The following is a 12,824-nucleotide window of genomic DNA, read 5'->3' on the forward strand; positions in this document are numbered from 1 at the left end:
AGCTGGTTAAGCTTCAGACTTTCGAGCAGCAGTTCAGCTGAGAGCCATTGGTATGAGGACTCAGAGGCCTCCAGTCTGAGGAAACAAGACCATCTGAGGATCCAGGGAGGTGAGGATGCTGTGGCTTGTTCTCCTTCTCTGACCTTCCAGTGTTCACCCCAATAACTGGCCTCAGGTTTGATTTTATTAATGAGAACTTTTAAGATTCATGCTACATCTGGCGCCCAATGTTCATGGTATGAATTCATGAAAAAGCTGCTTGCCTGTGGCCTTGTGGGCCCCACCTTAGGCCCGAGCTACACTTGGCCGGTTGTGGTGGAGCACACCCTAGGATTTACTGAAGGAGGCAAAGGCAGGAGGATCCTGAGTTTGAGGGCAGCCTAGGAGGCTTGCTAAGGAGAAGCTTCAGCTGGGCGGAGCCACAAACAGTAGTGGGACCATGGAGGCAGTGAATGCTGCTTCAAGTTGCTGGCTCCTTCTCATCATGTTGGTGATGCTGCTACCTGGGACTGCTGCTTGTTCAGAGAAGAATTGCCTGGACCATTGTGTTACAAGAAAACATTGGCAAAGGTCAGTTTGGAAAAGTTTGGCAAGACAAATGGTGGGGAGAAATTGCTGTGAAAATATTCTCTTCTAGGGAAGAACATTCATGGTTCCAAGAGACAGACATGTATAAGACTATGATTACTCCAAACCTCGGAGGAGGAACAAAAAAAAGGGGGGGGGGACTATGACCATGCCTAACAGTGATTTTGAAATCTTCAAAAGGATGATGGGACTCCATAATGACGGTTCCACATGGACTATGGTAAAGCCATTAAACTAATTAACACCATGGAAAGATCTGCTTTGGCCTACAAACTACTCAGGACAATTTTGAGATGGCTAGCTGAGATGATTCAGCCTGACAGACTACTTGAACAAGGACTTGAAACAAGCCCTGCACTTTCTCATTTTGCAGCAACTGGACAAATGATACAGGACTTGACAATTAACCCAAAAATTTTCTTTTCAGATTCCTTAAAGATGTCTTCAACCCTAGAAAGCAGGAAGTAATTTTAAGAAAATGACACCGACATTCCCAAGAGGTGGGATGGGAGGTTTTTGGTCATTTAATGAGTTATGGATATTGTCATTGTTTATGATGGTTGGTTACAAGTTATTGTTAATGGTCAGGAAAAAAGCTGAACAAGGAGATTAGATTCAGAGGTTTTGCTTAAGAAAGAGAAAGAAAAAGAAAAAAGAACATAGATTTGAGGTAGATAATTGAATCTACTCTGAAAAAAAAGATAAAGAAATAATAGGATAAATAGGTAGATCACTGAATATACACTGAAAAGAAAAAGGGGAAGATATAAAAATGACAAAAGGTAGACTACTGAATCTATTATGAAAAGAAAAAAGAGAGACTATAGATATGATAAGATAAAAAGGGAGATTATGGAATCTACTTTTAAAAAGGAACTACTTGTTTTAAATAAGTAATGAAAATTTTTTGTCTGAGTTTATCAAATGTTACTGGACTGGACATTGTTATATATTAATGGAGTTTTTAATCTGAATCTGTCAAATGTTAATGGACTAGACATCATTAATGTAATTCTTGACTGTATATATTGCATATACTTATTGGACAGTTTTTCTTGTATTAGTTATAAGCTTTTTTAAATTTTAGACAAAAGGGGGGAAATGAGGTGGTATTGTGTTCCCCAAAATATTGTGTACCCTAGTAAACTTATCTGGGGTCAGAGACAGAACAGCCATAATATTAAACATAGAGGATAGGCAGTGGTAGCACACACCTTTAATCCTAGCATTCCAGAGGCAGAAATCCATCTGTTCAAGGATACAGCCAAGCATGGTGACTCACGCCTTTAATCCCAGAAATTGAGCCTTTAATCCCAGAAATCGAGCCTTTAATCCCAGGGAATGGTGGTAGAAGGCAGAAAGATATATAAGGCATGAGGGCCAGGAACTAGAAGCATTTGGTTGGTTAAGCTTTTAGCTGGTTAAGCTTCAGGCTTTCGAGCAGCAGTTCAGCTGAGAGCCATTGGTATGAGGACTCAGAGGCCTCCAGTCTGAGGAAACAAGACCATCTGAGGATCTGGGGAGGGGAGGTAGCTGTGGCTTCTGGTTCTGGTTCTGGTTCTCTGATCTTCCAGTTCACCCCAATAACTGGCCTCATGTTTGATTGTTATTAATAAGAACTTTTAAGATTCATGCTATAGGGAGGAAGGGAAAGAGAAAGAATAAATTTGAATATGAATCACTTTATGATATCAGAATACCCACAATCCACTCCACTCACATAGGCATGCCTCTGAACACTGGTACATTAAGGATCAATCTGTTCAACAAGCTTTGTGGGGCTTTTAAAATCTGTACCAGTCATTCCTTTACTCTGCTTTATATCCTCCTGCATTCCCTTCTCTCTGCTGCTCACTCATCTTCATTCCAATACTTTTTATTTCTCTTTGTGCTCCTTCACTACAAATTTGGCCTGTAGTCATCATTATTAAACACCTCTACCAGTCCCAGGTATCCTATTTACCCTCATTCACATTTTCTAATAAAAATGTTTATGTACTCAGAAACCTTCCAAAAAATTCTGTAGAATAATAAATAAACAAGGAAGAGTATTATTGAGTGGAAATTATGGATTCAACTTTGGGAACTTGTGACCTTAAGCAATGGTCCCAAGCAAGACCTTTCTGATCTCTGGAACAGTTTCTTTATCTAACAGATGAGAGCAATGGATCTATTGTATTGACTATCTGAGGCAGTTCAGTATGTACTTCACACAGGACACATTTACTTCACTTCCTGTGCCTGTTGCCAGAACCTGTTCACTGGCTTTCTTGTTCCTTTAAGATATGTTCTTCTCAAAACCAGCTTGCAATTCATTTCTTAATTGCAATTTTTCCTTTTTATTTTCCTTACAGGCTGTAGCCATGCAGGGATCATAAGTCTACTCATTTTTTCTGAATTATTCAGAAAACTGTAACTTTTCCCTTTCTTCTATATCTTTTCCAAGCATGTGTTTCTGAACACTTTGGGCTCTTCCCACCCCCAGTGTTTTGGGCTTCCTTATTATTTCTCTAAAGTCTCCCTTCCCACCTTCCCACCATGTGGCTGCTGGTCTACCATTTTACTAACCTCCATGCCAGCTTAAAATAGCCTTTTCTGGAAAAAAAAAGTGTGTGTGTGTGTGTGTATGTGTGTTTGATGTTTCTTAAATGATGACCAAAATCACTTAGCACCTCCATGTAGCAGATGTTGTTCTACATCCTCTACAATTATCAATTCATTTGTCACCACCACCTTAATGAGGCAGACATTGGTATCCCTATTTTATAGATGAGGAAACAGCACAGAGAAAATAAGAGCTGTGCCCTATGTCACACAGCTGGCTGAAGTGCTTTTGTTCTACCCACATGGAATTCTTGGGTAGAGTGAAAAGACCATTAGAAGCAGTGCTAATTAAAACAATGTGAATGAAAGACAATATCTCAGGTTGGTTCCAGAGTGAATTGGATGGTACTGTCCTGGAAGGGTTCCTGAGGACATTTATATGCATATGGAATATTATATGCATATGGTGTATGATGAAGACCCATTTATTTGAACTGTTCTATACTAGCTTATAAGTGTCTTGCTATACTTAGACCTGCTAATAAAAGTGCAAGTTAATAATGTACAAAAAAAGACAAAATTGTGAGTAGGTGAGAAGAGTCTCTTCAATCACTATTCTTTGGAAGATTTTGTTTATCTCAGTGTGTGGCAGGAATAGACAGGTGGTGGTGGAGGCAGGTGGTACCCTTTCGTGGCATAGTCTTTGTGCAGAATTCTGGTATGTGAACCTTTAGCTCTACAAGTATTTGCACTAATCACAGCCATTTGCTTTAGACAATCATAGCCTTGCCTCTCAGCACCAATCATAGATATTGTGTTTGAACCAACTACAGCCTTGCCTCTTCAACACCAGTCACAGTAATCCCTTTGCTGGGCCAGTTGAGGAAATGTTCCCCTTCAAGTTGTAGGGTGTTTTTGAGTTCTCCAAGTTTTGTGGTAGGAAAAGCTGTGATACAAATGCTCTCAAGCAAGCCTGTTTGAAGTTGTATCACCACCTGCTGCATCTACCACCTACCTGACTTGCCACCAAACAGAAAGAAAAACAAAATTTGCCAAAGACCAGTGATTGGAAATCTTCTAGCCTGCCCACTATTTCTGTCAGGAGAAAGGGCCCACAGCCAGCTGGTAGGTAACACCTTAGTGAGGTGTTTTATTTGGGCTATCCTGCGCTATTTAAAAAATATTTTATTGATATTGAGTACACTGCAAGGGAGCAGTGAAGTGTGCAGTAAGTAACTGCATGCAGTTTTATAATTTTAATTTTAATTTATAATTTTAAGCTCAGTATACAATGTTAGATTTATTCATCTCTCTTAAGGTTCCCCATGATGTCCAGAAAATAAAATATCAAAGCCCTGTCCCTGGTTGAGAAAGTCCTATACCATGTAGTCAATGCCCACTCCTCCCTATTCCCAAAACAATGACAAACTGCTTTCTCTGGAGAGGGAGATACACTGTCATCTCACTTAATACACTACCATATTCTTCTCAGTGTATGTTTGTGGCCCCATGTGGTGGATAATTTTTCAGCTTGTTGTTTGCAGAGACTTATGGTCCTTTATATGCTGGAACACAAACTCACAGTTCTAGACAATGGATGGAGCCAGGGCTTTCCCCTAAACTCCTACTCAAAAGAAGGTAAACCATTCGCACCACTTGGTCTTCTTGATAATTACATCTGCAACTCCGTGGCTGCCCTCTGAATTCACCACACAAAATTCTTCCTTGTTAGAACATTTGTCTTAATTGGACTCTCTCTCTCTCTCTCTCTCTCTCTCTCTCTCTCTCTCTCTCTCTCTCTCTCTCTCTCTCTACTCTCACACACACACACACACACACACACACACACACACACACACACACACACAAAGGTGCCTGTCGTCTTAGAAATGCTGATCTCTGCAAAATAAACACCAGCTTTGCTATGGGCGCCGGGGGAGGGTAGTTGAGACAGCGGATGCAGACAATTTTTTTCCGTCAGTTACGTCACCGACGCTGCCCGCTACACTCTGCGCCTGCGTAGGGCCTGCTAGTCTTCACAATACCATGTTGACTATTGGCGGATGTGGTCTCAAGGCATCCCTGAGCATGCGTAGAACAAGCCGCCTTTCCAGATTAGGCGGCAGGGACAACTAGTAGGTCCCAGACGGAAGTGTTTTTCTGGGCCGTTCCACTAACGGTCTACTCAACATCCCGCAGAAAATCTGGTTGAGTAAGGTTGAGGGTCTAGCACCTGGGGTCGCGAGCTGAATGGTGGGGAATTCTAAGGGATGAATGAAGGGAGGCTCGTGAGTGTCATTGATTTGAGAAACTGGGAGGTGGGATGATCCGGGTTTGAGAGAGCAGTTGAATCGGGGTCTGCAGACTTAATAGCGGACAAAGTTATGAGGCTAGTTAGCATTAAGTAAGCCTTATTAAACTTTGGCTTTTACACATTTTCCAGCACAGTGGTCTCCCCTCTTTAGGTGTGGCCCCACGTCTCTGTCTGCCAGTGTAACCCTCGCTGGAGTTGCAGGGAAGGGTGCTGGATTGAATCAGCATCTAAAGACTTCTTTGCAGCGCCTGTACTAGAAGGCCCCAGTGAGGTGAGGGAAAAGAAAAAAGCATCTATAGAGCTTTAGCAGGCTTTGAACAGTTTGAGGTCTGAGATGGATAGACAGGCATTAAAGTATGTGAATTGAGGTACCATTCGGATAATAGGTAGTTTTTAGTGTCTAATAAGTAACATTTGAGTTATAAATTAATTGGAAAATAGAGGGGAAGAAAACAAGACTAATTTTATCCCTCAAACAAATGTTCATTCTTAGACATACAAGAGCTTTGTCTCACTTAATAGTTGACATTTATTTTATACATTTAAAATGTATTCCTGTGGTTTTATAAACCTTTTTCATTTAGAAATTTAATTGGACTTACGTTATTTTTTTTCTGTAACATTTATTAAACTTGGATTTGAGCTTCATGTACCACAAAACATGTAGATAATAAGTGCACAGTTCCATACGTTATTGGAACAACTATGTAGTATTTCATCCCGAATTTCTACTTATTGTAATATTATAAGTTATATAGATAAGATTTCTTAAGGTTGGCATTATTAAATTCAGTTCTGTGCATCTCAGTGGTATAGTGCTGGCTTAGGTATAGTGCACAAGGCCCTAGGACTAGGTTCTATCCTCAGTACTACAAGGAAAAAAATTATATATATATATATATGCCTTTTTGCTCAGAGTTCACATGACATAATGAACATATACAGGCTGTTATTAAAACTTGTAATTGCTGCTGAACATGATGATGGACCCCTTTAATTCTAGCACTCAGGATGCAGAGGCAGGTAGATCTCTGTGAGTTCAAGGCCAGCCAGGGCTATATAAAGAGACCCTGTCTTTAAAAATAAAGAACCTTATAATTGCCCATACTCTTCCCAAGAGTAGCCTTCTGGCCAGCTCATGTAAGGGGATTTCTGGGCAGGTGATTCTGAGCACTGTAAATCTAATGATGTCTACTCTGATATTCTACTCTCCTCATTCCAGCTCAACTTTCATATATGTTTTCCCAAGAAAAGAAGGAAATGGCCAAACCCCAGGTAAGTATGTTGTCTATCTGTTTCTAGATTTTATCATAGATGTGATGAGTTATATAGGAATCAGTACCACAAACTAGGAAACTATAAATTACTGGAATCAGAGAAAATGAGAAATAGCCAGTTAGGGTCATTAGATTGTTGATGCATTGAGTATTTAAAGGTAATAGATACAGATGCTTCTTAAATTATGATGATGTTATGTCCTGGAGTTATGTCAACTCAAAATTGAAAATTCATTTAATACCCTTATCCCACTAAACATCATGGCAACATGAACATGGTATACAGTGGTATGTATAGGTTGTTTCCTAGCAATGACATTGCTTACTGGGAGCTGTTGCTCAATGCTGCTGCTTCACATCATGAGAAATTAGAGTATCACTTATCTTTAGCCCAGGAGAAATCAAAATTCAAAGTATGGTTTCCATTTAATGTATTTTTTTTCACCATTATAAAGTTTTTTTTAAAAAAAGATTCTCTCGGCCGGGCGGTGGTGGCGCATGCCTTTAATCCTAGCACTCGGGAGGCAGAGGCAGGCGGATCTCTGTGAGTTCAAGGCCAGCCTGGTCTACCAAGTGAGTTCCAGGAAAGGCACAAAGCTACACAAAGAAACCCTGTCTCGAAAAACCCAAAAAAAAAAAAAAAAAAAAAGATTCTCTCAATATTTTCTGTGAGTTTCCAGTTTGTCTTTGAGCCTTCTGGCACTATATGAAATTGTAATGATTAATAATATTAAATATTTTTTCACATATCTATTGGCCATTTATGTGTCTTTTGCAGACAGTGTCCCAGGCTAGCATTGAACTTGCTATGTAAGCTTTGACTCCCAAGTGCTGGTTTTCAGGTGCATGTCACCATGCTTGCCAGTGTCTTTATCTTAGAAATATATATTCAGATTACTTGCTCATTTTCAAGTGGAGTTGTTTGCTTGCTATTGAGTTGAATAACTTTTTTTATTATTAATACCTTATCAGAAATAACTCCTTTTAAATAATTTAAATATAGTTTTAAATATTTTTCCCCAATCCACAGGTTTGCCTATTCACTTGGTTAACTATTTCTTTCCTAATACAGAAGTTTTTTTTTTGTTTAATCCTACTTACCTATTAATATTTTTGTTGTTGAGCCTTAGGGGTCAAATCCCAAAGCAATTATTGCCCAAACTGATGTTGTGTAGTTTTACACCTGTGCTTCTTAATTATTTTTTTTAATTTTTAAGATCTTGATATGTAACCCAGTGTGGTAGTTTGAATGAAAATTGCCCCATAGGCTCATAGGGACTGGTACTATTGGGAGATGTGGCTCTCTTGGAGTAGGTGTGGCCTTGTTGGAGGAAATGTGGCCATCTTGGAGGAAGTCGTCACTGAGAGCAGGCTTTGAGGTCTCAGAAACCCAAGCCAGGCCTAGTGTTTCTCAGTATCTTCCTGATGCTTACAGATACAAATGTAGAACTCTCAGCTCCTTCTCCAGCATCATGTCTGCCTATACATAACCATGATTTGCACCCTGACTAAGACCCCCCAGGTTGACCTGAAACTGACTGTGTTGTCCTGTCTGGCCAGAAATCTTGATCCTCCTGCTTCTCAGCATTTGAGTGTTGTGATGACAGACATGCAGCACCAAGGCCAGTTCCTGTGTTTTCTTCTAAGTGTTGTTTGTCTATATTCTTCCATTGATTTGTGTATCTGTCTTCCATTAGTACTATAGTGCCTTCATTAATGAAGCTTTATAATAATGTGAAGTCTCTAACTTTATTCTACCTTGCCAAAATTGTTTGGCTATGTGTATTCCTTTCCTTTTGTCTTTCTGCATAGATTTTAGGTTAATCTTGCTTATATGTTTTAAAATATCTTGCTAGGACTATGATAGAAATTAAGTAACATTGAAAGTCATTTTAGGAGAATTGATATCCCTGAATACAGTATACCTCTCCATTTATTTGGTCTTTAATTATCTCATTGATGTTTTGTTGTTTTCAGCATACAGATCCTATGTATGTATTTTGTTCTGCCTAGGCCATGATGAGAAGATACCACAGTTTAATAAAGGTATAGTTCAGTCATCAGTACCACTAAAAGTGATTAAAACAAAAACAAAACACCTCTTCTTGGGTGACTTAAACAATATAAACTTATCTTCTCACAGCTCTGGAGACTGGAAGTACAAGATCAGGTGCCAATAGAGGTGTCTTCCTGACTTGTGGGTGGCTGCATTTTTGCTTGCCCTTACATGGCCTTTCTTGTGTCTACACCCTAGAGGGAATTTCATTTGCTGTCCTTCTGTGGGCTCACTCCTATCAAGTGAAAAACCTACCCTTCTGACTTCATTTAACCCTAATGACCACCTTAATCCACCCCCCAAACCCTACCAAGTTGGGGGTTAGGATTTAAATATATAATTTTTGAAGGATACAGTTTCAGTCCATAATGATGTTTCTTTTTATAGTTTTAGTAGCACATATTATACATTGTAATGAATTTGATTATGATCTTTTCATACCTGTATATGATGTATTTTGATCATTTTCACTCTCCTTTGTCATCTCTTGTTCCCTTCCCATAATGCTCTTACTTTTGTCAGAGAGTTCCCCTGTTTTGATGTCTTTTTTTTGGACACCCAATGAGTTTCATTAGGGTTATTTACAGGAGTGTAGGTGAGAGGTTATTTACTGCAGCATGATGAACACCTTACCAGTGGCTACTCCACAAAGAAAATGCCTCTCCCTTCCCACCAGAAACCATTACCTGCCTATAGATCCTGAGAGGAGTGGGTCTTCTTAGCCCTCCCCTAGAAATCATTTAAAAATTCTCAGAGAAGGATGACCCCATGATTATGTCATCAGATGAAGAAAAGGCTTTGAAAAATTCAAGTGTGTTTCATAATAAAAATCCTCAGAAAAAATAGAAAAAGAAGAAATTTTCTGGGCTTGATTTAAGAAAAAAAAATTTTAAACTTCTAGAGATTATGTCACATTTAATGATCCAAACATAGATTCAAACACAAGGCCTACATGTTTGCTACTAAACAGGCTAGGAAAACGAGCCAGTGCAAATACGCAGGAAACAAAAGGCATCGTGACTAAAAAAAAAAAAAAAAAAAAAAAAAAAAAAAAAAAAAAAGTATCTCTGTTCAAGGAAGACATGATTAGACTATGTTGAAAACTCCAAAGACTCTACCAAGGAAAAAAATCTAAGACTAGTAAGGGTGCTCAAAATCACAGGATATAAGGGTAGAAAACAAAAATCAACCCCAATTCTACAGGCTGATGATGACTACTAGAAACATTTAAAAACAAAACCATTACAATAACTTAAAACTGAAACCTACACGTATATGTCTAAGAAAACACATCATTATGTGGTGGTATTAACCCACCCAAAAGCCTATGGCTGGGGGTGTCATGGGTCTTGAAGGTAAACTGCAGCAATTTTGCTAAATGAACATGATATGTCTGTCAAATTGACTTCTAAATAGTTATGTTTATCTCCATAAATTAGTTCTGCTCTCAGTTTTGGTCAGAGATGCTTCTTTTTACAGTGAGCAACAAGTGTATAATTCTACTGATTAAATTTTAAATATAGAACCATCTTTGGGTACCTGAAATGAATCCTACTTGGTTGTGGTACATTATTCTTTTTACATGTTCTTAAGTCCAAATTGCTAATATTTTAATAGTCACTATTATTCTCATGAGAGATGTGACATTGTTTTTTGTTTTGCTTTGTTTTTTATTTTGTTTAGATAGGGTTTTACTATGTAACTTCAGCTAGCCTCACATTCTCTGTGTCCTTCAAGCAGGACATGATCTCATAGTCCTTCTGCCTCAGCTTTCCTAGCACTAGGATTACAGGAATGTGCAACTACTCCTGCCTTTGGGACTGGTAGGTTTTTGTTTGGTTGGTTGGTTAGTTGGTTGGTTGATTGGATTTTTTTTTTTTTTGGAGGATTTTTTGGCCTTGTTATCCTTATGTAGTGTCAGACACTCTCCTGAGTAATTCTTTCCTTTGTTTCTCAAAGTTTTAATTCGGCTGTTATAAATATGATCACTCTAGTTTTTCTTTGATTAGTATTTCAATAATATACTTTTTTCCATCTTTTTTTTTTTCATTTACTTATTTTATGTGTACAGATGTTTTATCTGCATCTGTGACTGTGCACCATGTGTGTACCTCGTGCCCATGGAGGCCAGAATTGGGCATCAGATTTCTTGGAAGTGGAGTTACAAATGGTTGTGTGTGTTTGGAATTTAACCCAGGTCTTCTTGAAGTGCAGGCCATGCTCTTAACTTGCTGAGCCATCTCCCCAGATGTCATCATCCCTTTTTGTTGATACAGACTCTCTATATCCAGTCCTGTCTGACCTCAAACTCACTGTTTAACAGAGGCTTGCCTCAAACTCAAGATCCTCCTGTCTCCAACAACCAAATACTGCAATTGTAGGTGTACACCACCTCACCAAGCTCGTCCTTACTTTATATACAACTAGTATTATTACATTTGAAGTGTGTTCTTATAGATAACATATAGTTGTGTTCATTAGTCTGTTGGAGTTATCATAACAAAATACCACAGACTAGGTGGCTTAAACAACAAAAGTTCCTCTTTCAACAGTTCTAGAGACTAGGAATTCCAAGATAGAAGTTCTCTCTGATTTATTGTTTGGTTAGGGCCTCCTTTCTACTTACAGGTGGCCTACTTGCTGTGACCTTGCTTTTCTCCTCTTCACACTGTTCCTCTTCTTATAGCAGTTCTTTATTGGCTCTGCTTTTTTACCTTCCTTTAACTTTCCCTTTTACTTTTATGGCAGTGATTGCTAGGTAAGCACTCTACCACTGCCCTGTAGCCCCAGCCCTTCATTTAATTACCTCTATAAATATCCTATCTCCAAAGAGAGTATATTAATTAAGCTCCAATATGTGAACTGGGGAGGATACAGTTCAGTCCCTAATAGTTGGTAATATTTTTAATCCATTTGGAAATTTTCATTTAATTGGTATATTTTAGTCTTTTTACCTTTAATGTAATTATTGATACACTTGGGTTTAGGTGTACCATTTCATTATTCATTCACTGCTTTTTTTCCATTTTATTTAGTAGTGGTTCTTCTTGCTGCCTTTAAAATTTTTTTAAACTTTTTTTGTACTACATAGTTATTTATCTATCAATGTGTGCTGAGAATTGAACCCAGAACTCTGGTATGCCAAACATACTTCACCACTGAGTACCCTGTGCTATTTTTTGAGACAGGGTCTTACTATATAGCCCAGTGATTTCAATTATATTGTTTGCCAAAGCTTGTTTCTCAATTCATACATACTTAAAAAATGTATGCTCTGCTTTTTAGTGGAGTATTCTGTATATGTTAGCAAATAATTAGTTGGTAGTATTATGTTTTATATTCTTTTGTTTGGTTGCTTAGATTTTATTTATTTTGAGACAGTCTCACTGTCTTGAGACTTGTAGCCCTTGGTTGGCCTTGAACTCTCAGAGATCTGCCTGCTCTGCTTCCTGGCTGCTGGGATTCAAGTCCTGTGTTGATTTTCTGTCTACTGATTCTTTCAATTTCAGGCTGTTTTGAAACTTGAGATACAGTCCAGGCTGGCCTCAAATTTGTGATCGATCCTCCTGCCTCCTCTGCTTCCTAAGCATTGAGATTGCAGCTAAGTACCACCACACCTGGCCCTTGGTTGTATGTTGGACTATGTCTATTTACCTAGTTTGTTTTGTGTTTGCTCTGAAGATTATCATGTGTACTTAACTTTATACAATATGATTAATGGGAATATTTTTACCTCTTTGGCTAGATGTGTGAACTTGGCTAATGTCTTCTTACCTGGTCCCCTTTCTGTTTTAGTTGTCATATATCTACGTGTATTGAAAATTACACTGAACACTATTACATTGTTTTTGTCTCTTTGTTTGTTTGGGGGTGTTGTTTTTATGTAGATTTTCACTATATTTCCTATTAGGTCCCAAATTCCTAGGTTCATTTGATTCTCCTGCCTCGGCCTCCTGAGTAGGCAGCACAGACAAATGCTACTACATCTGTCTTTACATTGTTATAATTAGCACTTTCAATATCTTCATATTTTAGAAGACTGAAA

General features: G+C 38.5%; 1 protein-coding gene across 9 annotated transcripts in view; it reads left to right on the plus strand.

The window, feature by feature from the left end:
* The window catches only part of Znf182 (zinc finger protein 182), an 87,691-nt gene that overhangs the window by 20,280 nt on the left and 54,587 nt on the right, over positions 1-12,824 (plus strand). For 5 of the 9 annotated variants that reach the window (XM_037199080.1, XM_028863006.2, XM_028863004.2 and 2 more), the window contains one exon: positions 6,669-6,721. In XM_037199080.1, coding sequence (XP_037054975.1) covers positions 6,669-6,721 — 53 coding nt within the window. Of the gene's footprint in view, positions 1-4,966; positions 5,718-6,668; positions 6,722-12,824 lie in introns of those variants that run through there. The other 4 variants (XM_037199081.1, XM_028863009.2, XM_028863011.2 and 1 more) reach the window with 4 other exon arrangements.

Source organism: Peromyscus leucopus, chromosome X (assembly GCF_004664715.2).
Source record: "Peromyscus leucopus breed LL Stock chromosome X, UCI_PerLeu_2.1, whole genome shotgun sequence".
NCBI classification, from domain to species: Eukaryota; Metazoa; Chordata; class Mammalia; order Rodentia; family Cricetidae; genus Peromyscus; species Peromyscus leucopus.